This window comes from Aptenodytes patagonicus, chromosome 6 (assembly GCF_965638725.1).
Source record: "Aptenodytes patagonicus chromosome 6, bAptPat1.pri.cur, whole genome shotgun sequence".
In the NCBI taxonomy this organism is placed as follows: domain Eukaryota; kingdom Metazoa; phylum Chordata; class Aves; order Sphenisciformes; family Spheniscidae; genus Aptenodytes; species Aptenodytes patagonicus.
Window position 1 is genome coordinate 45,227,923 of NC_134954.1, and position 17,781 is coordinate 45,245,703.

The 17,781-nt window shown below is 44.3% G+C and overlaps 1 protein-coding gene across 1 annotated transcript in view; it reads left to right on the plus strand.

Annotated features, from left to right (window-relative positions):
• Nucleotides 1-17,781, plus strand: part of CDK15 (cyclin dependent kinase 15) — a 34,822-nt gene that overhangs the window by 12,747 nt on the left and 4,294 nt on the right. Inside the window, 4 exon segments of the mRNA XM_076340739.1 lie at nt 1,719-1,812; nt 6,655-6,718; nt 13,775-13,823; nt 16,460-16,599. Coding sequence (XP_076196854.1) covers nt 1,719-1,812; nt 6,655-6,718; nt 13,775-13,823; nt 16,460-16,599 — 347 coding nt within the window.

A 17,781-nucleotide genomic window follows, 5' to 3' on the forward strand; every position in this document is an offset into this window, starting at 1 on the left:
GAAAGTGCTGCAGAGATGTTTGTGAAAACAGCATTAGATATGGATCTGCAGAAAGGCTTGGCATCACCTGATGCTCAAGGATGACCAAAATGAATACCGCAGATGAGTTGCATGTCAGGCTTTCAGCTGACCACAGCCAGGTGGGAAAAGCATCTACAGTATTGCAAAAACAAGGTGCAAGGGGTAACATAGCAGTACAGATGACCAGAACAGATTACTAGTTGTTGCTCAGCAAGTGAAAATAATACTTTCAGAGTCTGTTAGACAAAGCTAGATTTTCAACATTTGAGCTTAAAGGACTCAAATTTGCTATAACCAAAGAAGATTGAGGCTGAAACCTGAAAAGTTGGGATGGGGCTTAGTGAAAAGACAGGAAACCTAGAAAAAGTTTGGAGGAAAAAGAATAAAAAGTAAATGAGCAGAGTTTTGCACCATACAATAAGAGATGGAAATACTTGCAAATAGGTAAGTCTACCCTGACCACAACTATCTCATCATTGTTGCCAGCAGGACTAATCCACCTTAGTAAAATTAAGCATTTTTTGCAGGGTTTGGTGTGTTTTTTTAAGCTGGCTGGTTTGCTTTGGCACAAGTGCAGAGCAGGGGATGGCATAAAAATAAAAATACTTTAACTTGGTGTTGTCACTGAGTTCTTTACACTCTGAAATCTTACCTTCAGTTTTCCAGTGAAGAGCTAATTGCTTCTGAAGAAAAAATCGCTCAAGTGGTTAGTGTCTCTGTGTTCTTTCTGCGTCTAATGTATCCTTCAACTACTGTGTAGTAGTTCCCTGTTTATCTTTCCTACTGTTCTCACTCCAATTTTGCACCTTTTTCTCATGGAAAACAAGCTAGTATTCCACAGGCTTCTGCCACGACCATCTTTTTTAGATGGGTTTGTAACAGGGTAAATTGAGAGAGACCTGAAACAAATTGTCTGATGCTGGAAAAAAAGATGGTGCTTAGTGGGTTTCTTTTCCAAGGATATCACCTGTCTTGTCTTGCTGGTGAAGGATGAGGGCTTTTTTAGTGGATGGTGCTGATGAGAAAAAGGAGATGGGAGCAGACTTGCATAGAAATTTGACTGCTTTATTTTTTTCTAAAATCCTGGAGGGATGCGAATGTGATGAATCTCTAATCTGCTCCCATCCTATTTATTTGACTTGTCAGCTTTTTAATTCAAGTGTTTCAATCTGTAGGACTTGAATGAGGTTAATGATACTACATACAACTTGCAATAAGGGCCAGATGCAAGTGCTTAGAACAGTGCTGCAAGACCAGGGATGTACAAGATGGCCCTTCCCAAAGGAAACCTTCCTGACTTCCCACAATTGGTAGGGATTTTTATAATGCTACATCCTACCTAACACCATACAGTAGAGGTATATCAGCCTTCACTGAAACCTGTATTTATTTACATACATACAGACACCCCATGCCCTGCCTTGCTTCACACACACACACACACACTCTTACTCTTTCTCTCACTAGATGACATGAGGTGGGTATACAATACCTACACATCAGACTGGTACTTTTCAGACTTGAGCTGCAAAACATATAGGGTTTACGGCTTATATTGGGATTTCTGCATTTACAAATCAGGATTTCTAAATTTCCATTCCAACAATTATCTCTCTTCCTTTCTCCCCTGCCCATCCCAACAATCATATTATATATGTCATGTACATGAATGAGTTAATACCTTGGGTTTCTTGCAGGAGTGCCGGCTGTATATTTGTTGAAATGATCCCGGGGCAGCCAATATTTGCAGGAACTTCTAGTACTCGTGAACAGCTGGCAAAGATCTGGATGGCGAGTAAAATATACCCTGAAATGGGAGAGAAAAAGAATCTGTTGCTCCAGCCCTCTACTTAATTTTGAAGTCCTAAGCATAGGTCCTGTGAATAGCAGAAATAATTTGGTCCAGTCTGCCAAGTTCATAGCAGACTTTGTAACCCATTTTATATTTGGCAACTTTCTTACAGACACAGGAGTAAATCAAATGACTTTCCTTTGATGTTTGTCATCTCATCAAAAATTTAAAGCCAATTAAAGTGACATCAAATTGAAGAAGGCATAAAAGGTGTGCAGGTACTGCAAATTCTATTCCTTCTTGTTAAATCCTTTACTTACTGTAGGATACAGCACACCATATTCTCACAAAGGAGCTCTAATACTGCTGTTAAACTACCTTGAAAATGGCGAGACCCTGAGATTTTTCAGAGATCCTTCTTCATTTTAACTTGGAACATTTTGTATCATCCAGTTTATGGTGCAGCCCTAGAGACTGCTTTGGCATAATGGAAAGTGTGAAATTACTTTATAAGACAGCAGTGAGTGATAGCAGACTTATTCAGGAGCCTCTTAAGGTGTTTTTTCTGCTGGGGAAACTGAAACACAGAGCCACATCCTTGGTGCGGCTTGGTAGAATTGAGGCAGTTAACAGCACTAGTGGATTCTGTATGTTCCTGACTGCTTCTTGCTGACCCTGTTACTGACTCTTCAGGAAGGTCAACCTACAGATTCCTGTTGGGTTTTTCTGTAGGTGTCTGCCCTTTCACATTTCCTCCCAGGGATTTACTCTTCTGCGTAGAGTGTTTCCCAAATGTGGGTATTCAAAGGAGAAAGTACAGAAAACTGAAATTTGGAAAGTGGTGAGAAAGGACTTCATGGTCTCAAGCCTGTGTAAGTCAGATTTTTCCTTCGTAATCCCTTCATCCAGAAACGCTCCTGCCTGGTGGGGTTATCCTTTCTGCTTTTAGCCAGAATGTGATAAAAAGACAGAGAAGTGGGTTCAGTTCTTAGACTTGAGTTCAGTCTATTTAAATAAACGCTGAATATCTCTTTCATAGAGAGTGAAAAAAAAAAAGAATTATTGAGAAAAAAAATAATCCGTACTTGGCCAACTTACAGGGTTCAAAGCCAGGGCAGGGTCCAGTTTCCCAGAGTGTGAATGAAGGGTATCCTTCCACTTATGGCTCTGAAATCTCTGGATACATTTCCTGTGGTTTTGCAGTTGGAGGGTTATAGCCCTATCATCATTTCTCTGGTATTATAACTCATACCGTGATTAATAGGATTTGTGCTATAGAAGGCAAAAAAAACTTATTTAAAAATCATGAGGAAGCTTTAAGAGCCATGAAATAATTAGTGCCTTTCACAGAAGGTTTTATGTTATTATACAGCCTGGAATGAGGCTCTGTGTTAGGCCAAGATTTCAAAGCTCCTTAGAGGCTTTCGATGCCTAACTTGAGATATTTTGCCGAGTGTAAGATTCAGCACGGGGATTCCTACTGTTTTCTAATAGTCAGTTCCTTTCATGTACTAATAATAGAGGCACCCTGCACTGGTTTAGAGACTGTCTGCATTTGTGGGCATGAGTCTGTATCACCCAGCATGCTTATCTCCACGTAGGACTGTTGGTTCAAACACCGTATAGATATATAGCTGGAAAATCCCCATTCTGTGAAATGTGTTTGTCCGGTTGAATCATCGGGACTGACTGTCATTTCACCAACATTTCTTCCAGATGCAAGTGCCACCTTAAGCAGTCTCCATCCCCCATCTCTATCCCTGGCTGCTCATTCCTGCTCCTGTGTCACCCCTCACTTGTATGTGGGGCTACATGAACTGGGGAACCTGTTACTTGGTTTTCTCCCTGGGTTACTCTAAACGAGAACAGTTTATTTACCCAGTTCATCATCTGGCTGCACAAACAGTAGCACTAATGACTAGTAGTACTAATGAAGGGATGACACAGGAGCAGGACCAAATGGGAAGGGGGCAAAGAGGAAGGAGCTACTTAGGCTGGCAGTGCTGGTTATGGAAGTATGGCCTGAGTAAACACGAACTGCAGTGTCTCCAGTTCCTCATGGCATGGAGAGTAAGCTAACCTGACAAAGTTAAGATCCATCGTTCAAATTTCAAGAGATCAGGCATAGGTTTTGCATTCAAAAACTCCATCTTATTGATTAACATTGTGCTGAGAAGGACTTCATGTGGGCTGGATTAGGCTGCAGCATGCCACCAGCGTGCTTCTGTGGCTGAGCCAAATGAATGACTACAAGGCTTCTCTACAAAAAACATAAAATATAACATCCCAACAAAACTAAGCAAAATCAGCTAGGTTGATTCCTCCATCTGGTCCATCACAGGAGAAGCAAGCAGTTAGAGGGCAGAGAGAGAGGACAATGATTTATACCAACTTAAAGCGCTTGCTGAAATACGGGCATTGTAAATATGTTTCTGTCTGAAATTATGCCTCTTCCAAAGTGGACTGAACTGAGCTGCACCAAGACCTTTCACTATACTAAAAAGTGCCTGCTTGGGGAAGCATGGCAGAGTAGCAAGTATAGGGAAGCTGTTTTGCTTTGCCTGATGGCATGGACCAGAGAGTTAACAGCTAGATTTAGGATGGATACACAACAGATAAAACAATCCCCAGAGTATAATTAATTTCAATTAAATAAATATAACTCATTGTCTGGTTTGGCAAGGAATCTCATTAAAAGTCCAGGGGGAAAAAAAGAAAAGAAAAAAAAAAATCACTTGCCCCATTATCTTGGAAATTCAAAAATAGATCCAAATTCATGGGATGGAATAGCATCTTTTGTAAGGAAAAGACTCAGAAAAGATAAATATAAATCCATATTCATATGGCATTCAGTGATTGGTGCTCTGAATGCTTTCACACCTCAACTCAGCAAAATTTAAGCATTTGCTGAAAACCTTATGTAGCAAAGTACAAGCATGCACAAAAAACTGTTTTCTTAAATTCTTCACCAAAGACAGGCAGAGTGCTTAGCTGACCCTGGAGAGTATGATGTTACTATGTATTGAACTTCCCCAGCTCCCTCTGATGCCTTTAGGACTGATGCCCAATGGCTCACAAGAAACCTTGAAGAATGAGGGCCTAGACGAATGCAGGGATGGCACCTCAGAACACACACCTGGATTTTCAATGCAGAATATTTTAGAGGTTTTGCTGTGGCTTCCTGGAAAGCTAAGAGGGTAGCAAAAGAGAGCAAATTTTGGATTCAGGTTCAGATTCCACCTCTCTCTTTCCTGTGCACACAGAGTTGCTTTGGGCAGACCTGCCCTACTTACATGATACACCAGTCAAGAATGCATCCTCATCCAGAGCTGTCAGACTACCCTCAGTGCGAGCCACCTTCCAGCATCCTCACATGGCTGAACGCTGCAAGACACCTTCTCTTTGGGGAGCTTTCAAGCTTCCAAGACTGATTTGGGGCAGCTTCCAAGACTGATTTTACAGGTCCTACCCCTTGGTCTTTGCTGTGGTGGGCTGAATCCATAAGCAGTTTGGAAACATGGGCCACAGCAAGCCACCCTAGCTCGCTTTCCCCCACAGACCATCATGCTAATATGTGCCAGCCATGAGATGCAGTCCCTGCTTGTGGCTGTCTTCTCCAGGTAGCTGTAATTGTCCTCACAGTTGTTTCCCAACTGTGAGTGAGAAAAGCAATTAGCTACCAGATGCATAACAACTACAACAGCCAGGCTTTATATTTCTTCCTTCTTTAATGTATTTTTTTACTGATGCCTGTTTTCTTGTAATCTTATCACAAGTTTCTGTGAGGCCAAGTTCCCCATATCACAGATCTCAGCTTTCATTTTAAGGAAAAGGAATTGTCTATCATATGCAAAGTGTAACTAATGTGAGACGAATCTAATGTTGGAGAAGAGAAAGTGAATAAAAAACCCTGACATTTTTCATGTTAAAATTTCACCGTTTTCTAAGGAAATCTGATAATTTTGGGGGTTGTCTGGATGATAAGCTTTGAATGCTTGGAGTTAGCAGTACTGATTTATAATACCATATCACATGCTGTGAACTCTTCTTAAATATGTGGCTTTACCTCTTTAGCACAACTCATCCATATCAATAGGCAGAAAGCACTTTGCATGTGGTAAGTAGTAATAATAACACTAAATATCTGCAACTGCAACCGGCACAGAAATCCAGATATGCTTGATCTCACGCATTTCAGCAACTAAAATGAGGTTGGAGGAGGCTTTACTGGCCCAGACTTTGCTCAGTGAGGACCTGCTTCTGAAGTCCACAATTCTTAATAAAGGCCAAATACACTGCTGAAGCTCTGGACCATTCAGGATGAGACACTGGACTGCTTTCTAGCACCTGCCAGTAGACCTGTCTGCCAGCTTTTCTTTTTCACCTCAGAACGGCAGGGGTTCCTATCACAGCTCACAGCCTGTGCTGCCGCTGAGCGTATCGGCTGCTGCCAGGGCAAGTGGGCAGAGTAAGTCCCCAGTGCAGCTCTGGTGCAGGAGGACATCTTCAGCGGCGAAAGGGGCTGAACAATGTGACCCCTGGGCTGGCAAACACATGCAGGAGTGGCACCTGGCAGTGAAGCTGCATATGCCTTCGTAAGCAGCAACAACATTCAATCTCAGCAGGACCCTTTCTGCTATAAAATCAAGTGCTAAAATGTCGGTGTCCTTTATGTGCAGTGGTAGATCCAGCACCAGCCAGGGCAGTGTGAATCTGTGCTGGTTTACAGTAAAGGCCGCAGTCTCTCTCCATTGAGACCGATTCCTCCAGCTCCACACCTAGGCAGGGTACTGGCAGACAGAGGTTACTGCTCTTCTCACTTTCTTTCTTCTTTTGCACAGGTATTGGGGGTCCCAACTGAGGACACATGGCCAGGACTTTCCAAGCTCCCCAGCTATAACCTGGGTAGGATTTAACCCACAAGAATGCCAGCTTTTTCTCTGAGCCACTAGCCACTTAATTTTTGGGGCAGTAATTCTCATTATGAAAAATCCTGTGCTTCAGTGTTACTAAATCTCTTGAGCTACTTAACGATAGTGGTGGTGTAGCTCCTACAACAACACTGGGATTGGCCTAGGATACAAGCAAAGGTACATGCGTGGCAAAGTTGCCTCACCGAGCGCTGGGTATATGTTAAGCTGATGGAAGATTTCATTGCTGCAAGTGCTGACAATGTAGTTAGTCTCCACTCCTCAGTGCAAAGGACAGATGTCTCCTGATTTGGACTGGAAAAGCTGACAGATACCTGGAGACACAGTTTATCTGAACTCTCCTTATTTTTATGGAGATTGGTTTGGGGGCCTTTAAACCTCAGTTTTAAAGGTCACTGTCCCTGATTTTGATGTGGGCAAGGTGAGAAATCTGTGTGATTTATAAAGCTGGCTTCTTTTATTTCCACATGGGCTGGTAGAGAAGTCTGTGTCCGGGACTTCAAAGGGCCAGTTGTCTCTTATTTTGATGTGGGCAGGTTGAGAAGTATGCTTTGAAAAGCTAGCTCAGTCACTCTCCCTCTCTCTCTCCCCCTTTCTCTCTTTCTCTCTTTTTGTTTAATGTTTTCTCTTGGGAAAATATATTCAAGTGTCAGTGAGGAGGAAATGATGAGCACTGATTCTCAGCCTCTCAGCAGGATCATTCTCTAAGAGAAATATAAAAGTGAAATATTAAAAACCCTAGAATGTGAAATCCACCCATCTACAATCTAGCCATTCTCTCTCACTTACACCTAAGAGGGTGGTGGTGGGAGCCTGTCTATCTGGAAGGGGAAAAAAGAGCAGGGGGGAGAGGAGGAGGGAGAAGACGTGCTTTGAGCAAGAGGTTTACAGGTTTAGTAGAGCATAGTAACATCTTTTCAAAGAAGTGGGTGTTGCTCTGTGACCCAGTCCAAGATGCCCCTCCTTTGATTCTGGTGCATGAACACTAAACAGCCCCCATTTTCACATGGTAGCCGCGATTGGCTGAACAATAACCTGGTCTCACAGTCAAAAGGACTGGAATCCTTCACACAATTAGCTGAGACACATTAATCAAACCAGCGTGAAATGGGAATGTGTCGCTGTCCACAGCAAGTTTAATTTGGATAGGGAGCAAGCACAGAGCAGACAGCTGGAGGAAGCGCATTCTTCTGTAAGTCGCTGAAGGCTTGGCTGGGTAGTCTACAAGTTGGGAAGGGTAGTCTGGGAGGAAAGAAATGCTCGTGTGTGGGACAAACTGATCACAAAGAATTTTTTTTTATGCCAGTCATCTGCTCATACAAGGCCAAAAACTCTCAGTGATGATGGTTAGGTATCCCAATGCTATACAGAGGGACAACCTAAAAGTGCAAGCATTAAGGCTACGCTAGCAAAGAAACTAGTACAGAAAACAGAGAATGTGTGAGTGCCCAGAACTGCCCTGAGCGGTGACTCCTACTTAGCTCTATTTTGTCTGAGTAGCAGTGCTGTCCTCTGCGGCTGTGGAGGGTGCCAGTGGCAGGGCTGGGAGGGAGAGGACAGGCACCTAGGCAGCATGGAAATAGCTCCAGTAAAGACAAGTCTAGTCATCATAAGCAGTTTTCAAGTCTGATTTGCTTTCAGGCTTGATAGAACATTTCCCTAATGGACTCCAGTGGGGCAGAATTGACCTGTGCTGTGCCGTGATCCTGTGATGCTGGTGCCTTTTGTGGCTAGAGCAGACAGAAATGCAGGAGTTAGAGGACATCTTCCTGTGGGAGCATCCCACTATGCTAGCAAACACATGGGAGAGGGGTGCTGAGCCACTGTTTGGGGCAATAGCTGTGCCAGCTGGAGAGGCAGCATCCCTTTCCCCTCCTCAGAGCCTGCCTAAGGAACTCCAAGCTGCTCCAGCCACATACTGGAACCAAGCACTTGGCTCACACCTGGATTATACAAACCAGCCTGGATAGAAGAAGATTAGTCATACAAGGTTGGACTATTTGCCCTAGTCATGAACTAAATCAAGTCAGTCTTTGATGGGGCTGCTGGTAAGAAGGCAAATTAGTCTCTTTGTTTAATGCTATTTGCCATTCACATGCTCCTGTGCACTTCTCTCTTCCCTGAAGCACAAGTGCTGTTCCCCCCCCCAGGACACGCTCAGCCAGAGTGGAAGCTGTGGAGTCTGCCTGAGAAAACCTTCTCTCTTGAGGTTATTTCCAGCCCAGTTGTGCGAATCTGAGTGCCTGGGATGGTTCAGATAAGCAAACAAACTTTGGAGCACTTCCCCAAATCTGATGGCTTGAATGCTTTTAGCTAGTCCTATTGATGTTCGCAGTGAGCGCAGGCAGCAAACAAACAAACAGGTTTCTACCCGAGGCAAGGAACGAACACGGGCAAAACAAAGCACTGAGGTGTGATCCTATTCTCATTGAAGCTGATGGCAAAAATCCCACTGGATTCAGCAGTGTAGGCTCAGCCCGACTGACGTTACTGGAAGGGTTCCTGGGCCAGGTGGGTTAGCAGGAATCTTTGAAATGAAAGCTGGAAACCTTTAGATGTTTTCCTGTCGCTATTGTGGGCTCGAGCACATCCTGCTGCGGAGTCTGAAGAGGAGATACAGCATGGGCTGTAGGGTCTGTGAGCCAGGCACACACAGGGCAGCTGGAGGAAGAGCAGCTCCCCTGCCCCCTCTATGGGCAACTGGCAGGGGATGAAATGTGCAAAGGAGTATTTGACCACCCTATGCCCCTGTGCCTTCTTGCACAAAGAAGTTCAGAAATGGGCCTCATGCCCATTGCCTACAGTTTGCCAAAATCTCAACCTGTGCCTGACCCCAGGTGAACAGGAAGGATGGGTGAGCAACTCTTCCATGGCCAGCCCTACAGCAGCCATGGGGCCTGAAAGCATGGTTTTACCTCAGCCCTGGCTTGAGAACCAGTTCTTGCAGAACATGAAGGGGTGGGGGAGCTCCTGCCCCACGTCTCAGCGCACTCGCTGGCCCTCTCCCTGGATCCCCGGGCTTAGGAGCCCTGCCCATAGCGACAAGGCTTTGCCCTGTGTTTGTTCATTTGTTCTGTTCCCCTCATTTTGCTTCCTCTGAAAGAGGCAGTTGTAGCTCTGTTAACACTATTTTTGAAAGCTCTCATGCTGTGTGAGCTCAAATCCTTGCATTAATCTACTGCTGTGTTCATTTCACTGCACTGAAAAGCAGGGAGTTTAAATCCCCTCTAAACACCATTGGTGACACCAGAAGGCCAGTGTTTTGATCCAGCCCCATTAATGGTTACAAGTTTGAATCTAGACAGCAGGGGTCAAGGGCAGGAAAGGATTAGGAATCACAGCCCGTGACATTAAGCTAGTGCTTTTGCCAAACTGGGAATACTGGAGCGCCCGATGTACCGAGTTGGGTTTTGTTTCCTTTTTCTGACATTTGGATTCCAAAGAGTGGGGAACAGTGCTTATTTGTTTAAAACATGATAAACTCGCTATGAGTGAGCTTTACTCCTTGATTTATCACACAGGTTGACTAATGAAGTTTCCTATGGCAGGTAGTATCATCTCACTTAGCAGACACAGGTTTTACACTGGGCTTTTTCAGTTGCAGCAATGGCTTTTAAATTAAGCCTAGTTTTTCACATATCTGCAGGCTTTGCTACGCTGAATGAGATTTAGAAGCTTTCCAGAGTCAACTTCTGCTCCCGAGCACAGGTTTTTAGTATCTGTTGCGTTTCCAAAATGTCACCAGCAGATGGAGGCAACAAGCAGCAGGCTCTGAAACGCAAACTTAAAATGACATTTTTGAGAATGCAGATGAAGTCTGCACTCCGAGTGCTTATTTTTTTCCCTTCTTTTTTTAATCTCACTTTTTATGCTGATGCTTCATTTAACAAATGGGATGGTTGGAAACTGAATTCTTAAACGATGAAATTTTTATTGTCATAATAAACCGCGTGTGGCTTTGATCCCAAAGGGAAGAGCAGCACCGTAACTAATGCGCAATATATGCTGGCCAGGCTGTAGGGAAACTTCCTATCTGTCTGGCACTGGGCACACACTGCAGTTTCCAGCCTGCCACACAGACAGAGCTCTGCTTCTGTCCTGCAGCCACAGAGATTTCACTAATGAGAGAAATTTTCTCTGTGAGCCTGCAACCCCAGCGCCTTCATCCAGCAGCACTTGGCATCCTCTTTCTTTCTCTTCATCAATTAGGAAAGTTTAACTTTTGTCCTTTGGCTTGCTTGCCTCATTATCAGTTCATTAGCCATTTCCACCTGGGTTTTCATATAGGAAGGTATTTCCTTATTAGCACACACTGCCTTGCATACAGATAGAAAATAACAAACCCAAGCGCTACCTTTCAGATCTACTTGTATTGTTAAAAAAGCCAATCAGCCCTACACAATCCCATCATTTTATGTCTGTATCGTCATTGTAAGATGATTAAATCAGTAGTTTATCCACTTTTTGGAATGATATCCAAATATTCTTTATCTTTTACCTTCAAGGAGTTGCTGTTTACGTTGTTTTACAATTTTAGATTGGTCTTAATCTTACAGTAGTAAAATATTTACTGCTCTGTTCTTACCCTGCTCGACACAATGGGGCCTCGGCATTGTCTAAGGGTTTGTCTATATGGGGTCAGTCAGGAGATTAATCTGAACTGATTTAAAGTGGATTAGTTAACTGCATTAAATCCTTGGGCAGAGACACACTGTTTTCTTACCCATATCTTCCATTTATAATCAAAGCTCTGTATACTCGAAGTGGCAAGTTTGGCAGTCCTCACTCAAGCAGAATTCTCCACTGAGAGATGTGTTTGGACAGGGATGGCAGTAGTTGGCTCACTGGCTCTTACACTACCCCTTGTAGATAATTATTAATCTCCATGTTATATAAATGATAAATTTAAGTCAAGAGGCTTGCTTAAGACAGCGAAGACTGTAATTCGGGTATTCCTCCCAGTTCCCAGTAAGCAAGCTGATACTTCTGTCTGTAATGTAAAGAAAATCCTATTTCCTCTTTGGAATGTTAATCCTGAAAATGCACTCCACAAAAACAAAGTGACATTTCACTTAGATATCATTGAAGCATTTTGCCCTGCTGTTATCAACTGAACGTGCATTTTTTAACTTTCATGTTAAACTCATTAAAGAATATTAATGTTAAAAGATTTCAGTAGCGTTAAAGTACAATATTTAAGTCATCTTGACATTTTTATTAAATATTAAAGGAAATGGATATATTGTCATGGAATGTTTCCATCTCACAAATCAAAATTTTCTGGCAGAAAGTTACAACATCTGAAAGTTTTTGGCCAGCCCTGCAAAGAGGTAAAAATTTCTACCTCATACAAAAAAATCTTATGCCTTTCCAAACCATTTTTAAAATTGTTTTTCTGCTATTCTGCCTGGAGACTTTACATCTCTACTCAATATGGACAATTTATTTCTACACTTTTATTACAGTCGAGGGGGAAAAATGAAGGAAAGAGGATCCAGAGAAAATGTTATTAGTGATTCAAGAGGAATGTTCTGCCAGAGTTAATCTCGGTGACTGATTTGGGAAGGGGCTATTCAAGATACTAATATATAACTTCTATATATTGGCAATAATTCCAGTGATCTGGCACCTAGAGAGTCATGAATCCTGCCCCAGGTTATATTGCCATTTACTGCTTTAGCAATTACCTTAGTATTTGGGTGTAGGAGAACACTTCAATTGTGAACTGTTACTTACCCTGTGATAGACAGGTTTAACAACCTGCTTGCCTGGCTTAATGGTGAAAGATTGCTGTCGGAAAGGTTAAGTGCTGGAAGTTCAGTCATTTGCACTTTTTCAAATTGTCTGTGCATCAAGTCAGACACTGAGTGACTTAGCCCCTGGGCCTGGCACTCTGGAAATGGCCACGCAGGCGAAGGCAGAGGGGACTCCCGCTTTGCTCACAGCTGGCAGCTTCTGTCCCTGAATGATGTGGCTGGTGCTTCCGGGCAGGAGGGGAGGGCAGATGCTCTTGGACGGTGCAGCATAAGCCCCAGCCGAGCTCAGAGTCTACTGGCAACAGACCAGTGGTGCTTGCCTCCTGGTGGTCTCGCTGCCGCGGGGAATGCTTGTCCGGGCTGGGCTGGAAGAGAGGTCTACAGCACCCTTCCAGCTCTCCTTTCCATGGCTAGAGCACTGTTCACCTCTGCTGTCAGAAATGGTGCTCGGGAAAATATATCTGGGTAGAAATTACAGCCTTTCTGATGCAAGAAAATGTCTGTGTTGATCAGCTCTAAGGTGAAATCTTCCAGGCTTAAGCCATTCATTCATAGCTAAGCCTGAGAAAATTCATGCTTTGTAAGAAAACATCTGAGGAATGTATTCCGCTACATTTTCCACAATGTTTAGAAATGTGTCCTTGAAAAATGGCAACAACACCACAGCCTTCCCAAAACTGCAAACTCTGCAAAGTTCCAGTCTGGTAGAGGTGTTTGAATCAGTAAGTACAAAGCCTGCATGAAAATGGTTAACTTGATAAACAACAAACTTAGTGAGGGATTGACAGCAAGAGCAGTGGGCAAGAAGAGAGTGGGACCCAAGTGCCTTTGCTCCGTCCCCAGTCTTTCTGCCAGATCCATGCAGAAAAGCCCCATGTGCCCACAGGGCAACACATGAAGCTCAGCAGCCCCTCGGTAAGCCGATTGCTGGGGAAACAGGCCTGCAAACCTCTTTCCGCTTCCTTCATGTGAAGGGTTTAGGGACTGATACTGCTTTTACTGAAGTCAGAGCTAAGACTCGCACTGTAACAGAAGGAGGCCCAGGGTCTGTATTCACAGATGTATGAAAGGAAAGGGTTACAGAACTGGAACCGCCTTATTAACATCAGTGCTGGTACTCAAGTCCTATAGGAATAATGTATATTTAAAAATACTATGATGACAGATTGTATAGGGCCCTTTGAAATTCTGAGCACACATTTTTTTAAGGGCTCAAAGAATGGTTTTTGGCTTGATTTTCATTTAATCCTGTGATTGCATATTACACTTTCTAGAACTGGTTGCTTCCAGGAGACCTCAGAGACTCCAAGTGATCTGTGACAGGTAAGCTACCTATAACGGCAATGTCAAAATCGCCTCTGGGTTTATTTGTTTCTTTATGCAATCATTTAACTTGAAATGAGCTCTTTTGGCAAGCTCAGGAAGAGCAGGGTGGCTCTGTAGTAACAAGCAGATCTAACATCAGTTAAGCAACAGATTTCGAGAGATCGCAGTAGAGGTAGGCACATAGTGGATTGGAGTCACTACTACATAGGAATCACTACTACAAGAGGAGTGATTATTCTCACATAAGCAGTGATTCAGTGGCATTATGAGCCGCTTTTTGCGGGGCACAGATCAATTCAGAAGGTCGTACTTTCCCAGGCCCTCTTGCCTAGACTGAAGACAGACTTTGCACTGTCCCAATTTTCACTTCTGGAAACAGACTGTAGGAACGTTGCTCAACAGTGGTAAGGAAGACGTGCTAGGACAGCATTTTCACGAGACAATGAAATAATCTTGTGATTAGTTAGGAGGGGAAAAATCACATTCTTCAGTGGCCAAAAGCTATGAGACTAGGGCCATGGTTACATACCTCGGCTTGACCAGGCACACCAACACCGCCCAATCACTCCCCAGTGTACTAAGAGAAGGGAGTATTTTTCAAGCATATATATGTACACGCACGCACACAGATACATAATGTATATATGTATCAGTGAAAGAAATTTATAATCAGGCAAAGTGCCCTAACCTAGCTCAGAGAGTCATTAAAATTGAATCCCCCCCAATACTGATTTTGAGGCATACAACAGGCTTTATAGATATGTAGGAAAAGACTAGACAGGATTCGTCCTCAGAATTGTGTTCCTGCACAGGTCAAGAATCAAATGTTCTTTGAGGACGTAACCACATTTTTCATCACTGCTGTTTATTATCTGTTCAGCTCATTGCTTGGGATCCAGCCCTGCTCGGAGGGAAGTGTGCAGCCCTTCAGAGCTGGGTTTCCCAGACACTGTTCTGAATGGCTGAACAAACATGGTGAAGTTTTCAGCAAAGCACAGGTTGCTGAAATGCAAGCCATTGTCACGCACATCTTCAGAAACACACAAAGCTCAGCATGTCCCAAACCCTGATAACACAGGTCCTGGAACAGAACAAATCCTCTCTCAGCCTAAACAAAGAAATAACTATATTCCTTGCAACTCTGCTGTACTGCACTTCTGCTTTTTGGCCATAATCCCTTGACAGGCCCCATTACAGCCCCATACTGATGGGCTGGCCCAGTACCTCTGCGGCAGAGCTCTGGGCTGCATGTGAGCCAGCTCCAACTCTGTGTTACAGAGTCCTTATGCCAGTATGGCCAAACGGCTTGCCTTGGCATGCTCGGCTCTCGAGAAGGGAAGAGCTGCTTCATACAGACCGCTCAGCCATGACTCTCCATGGCCAATTAAGAAATCAAAGGGGAGCTCTGTGCAGAACTCGGCCACCACCAGGAAGCCTGAGCCATGGTGGGAAGCACCGAACCATGTTGCTGCCCAGCGTGGGAGCCTGCAGCACCAGGGACCAAGGGGGCAGAGGGTCTCCAGTAAGACCCTGCCAAGGCAGGGCAGCCTGTGGTACAGCTCTAGCAAGCAGCCTCAGGCTGGACGCTTTGGCTCCCTATCCCATCCCTGCTCCCCAAGGCAGCAGGGGCTTGAACTATTTTGCTGGAGGTAAGAATTCAGCAGTTACCTACCACAGTGAGGTATAAATCTGTTTCTCAGGATCTCTCTCTCTCTATGTGTTTTTTCCCTTCTTTTTTTTACATTTTATCTCCTCAGAACAAAAATGTCAGCATGTCAAATGTCCTGTGTAGGGAGGGGGAGTGCAGGGGCAGGGGGATCCTGGCACCTGATGTCACTTGGAGGGGAAGCACCGGTGGGGGCCAAGGGAGGAAGCACAACAGGCTGTGCTCTGATGGGCCTCCTGATGCTGAAACATGATCAGAACAAACAAACAAAGTAAAAGCTGTAAAACTAAATGACTATTTTTATTTGTTTCCTTGTTGGTTTGTTTTCTCTCTTCCACTTCCTTGTCCCCAGCTGTGTGCTCCTCTAGAAAGCAGCCACTTGGCACTGGTATTTGCTGGGCATGGAGCATGTGTGTATTACATCTATTTTAAGCACTCATCCTGAGAAACAGATTCATCTCCGTGAATCCTCAACACATTTTACAACCAGCTGCACTACTGGTACTAGGGTAGGAAAAGGGGAAATGGTATTTTCTTTAGTTTTTTAGTTTTGACCTCTGGTCTGCTCAGCAGGCCAGTCAGGTTATTTTGTGCACTTGCATTGTCACTGTACACTGGTGACACCAACCTCTGACATTCCAGTTACAACATGTAAAATATAGTCTCCTCAGCAGCATTTTCCCTTTTACTTACAACCTTCTTTTTACAAAGTAACAATTTATTTTCAAAATTCCTCTGAAAACATGAGTTTGAGTTGAAATCCTGGATGCATATACTCCAACATAATCAAACTCACATGGAAAAGCAAATGTCCTGGAAAGCTATATAGCTGGAGTGGGTTTATCCAGCTCCCCTGTGTCCCTCCACTATCTCTCCCGCAAGCTTTGAGAAGGGCTGGGTCAAGTTCTGGTTCCAGCTTTCTGGCTTGTGCTCATCTCCTATGCTATTTTTTCTCCTGTTTTCCTAGGCTGAGCAGGGTGCCAGCAGTGGAGGATTTGGTCTCCAGGATGCTTACAGCCTTCCCTTAAGGCCAGATCTCTGTGCAAGATGCACTTCTTCACGGCTTCTTCAGCCCTCTGCCTCCTTAGCTCTACCAGGTTCCTGCTGGTAAGTTAACTCTCAATTTAATCTCACCAAGAAAGAGCTACTTCACATGCTATTTATTATGAGTTTCTTCTGTACTTTGAAAGTCTCTGCCATTCACCCAGACGTCTCTTTTCTGCCTGCCCTCCCTCCCCACTCCTGTATGCTGCAAAGTGTACATCCCATTGCAAATTTGACAGCTTGTTTTTTCTGTTTTCTTCCACTTGACCACAGTGTTAATACTAGAAGGGGACCTGGATGGGCTGCCACCACAGTACATTTACAAAGTGGAGGTGTATATCCTTTGACAGGTCGTTTCTCCCCCATTCTGTAACCCCAGGGGCCCAGAGCTTTCCCTCGGGTGGGCTCATACTGTGTATTCAGTGTAACTCACACGCTGGTCCCTCCTGATGTCCTGAATCCCCAGCTGCTCAGCATGATGTGCTAGCCCCAATTCCCTTGGACCGCTCCTCCTGCTCCCTTTTGATGTTCAGAGACAACAGCTGTTCCTCATACCCTGTCGCACCAGTTCTCCCTCAGTTTTACCTGCTTTATTTTCTTCTTCCCTTGCTCCCTTCTCTTAAGCACACAGCTGCATACACACAGATCTGCCTCTCCTGCCCTGAGCTGACAATAAACACAGGGTCTCTCAAGCTACAGGTTCTGTTCCTCACTAGGAAAAGCTCCCTCCTATTGGGCAACAGGCCAGAGAGCCCTCGCATTCCTTGTTGCCTCCTGGGCACCCACTACACTAGTTAGTTTGGTGGTTTTTTTTAAGATAGGGGCAATTAAGAAGAAGCCTTCTTGGACTGTGTTGTCAAGCTATTTGAAAACTTAATTTCTGGCTCCTGCGACACATCCCAAGTGAAGGAGCAGCCAGCTAGCATCTCTCCCAAACCACCGCCCTTCAGAAGGTGCTCTGTGTGTGTATGTATGTGCATGAGTGAGAGACATCTGCATTCCTTTTCTGTTCACCCAGCCACAGAGCACAAATCTACTTTGACACTTTTAGAAAAATGAAAAGATGGAATCTCGCAGGAGCCTGCCTGTGCCGAGGGGGGGGAGGAGGGGAGCACACACAGCAGGAGGGAAGTTGACTTTTCTTTATACATATAGGGTTTTTTCCATGCAGAGTTTAAATTATGCCTGATAAAAGGAGTTTCGTGGATGTTTCAGTTCTTTCAAACCCTCCTGGCTTCCTCCCAA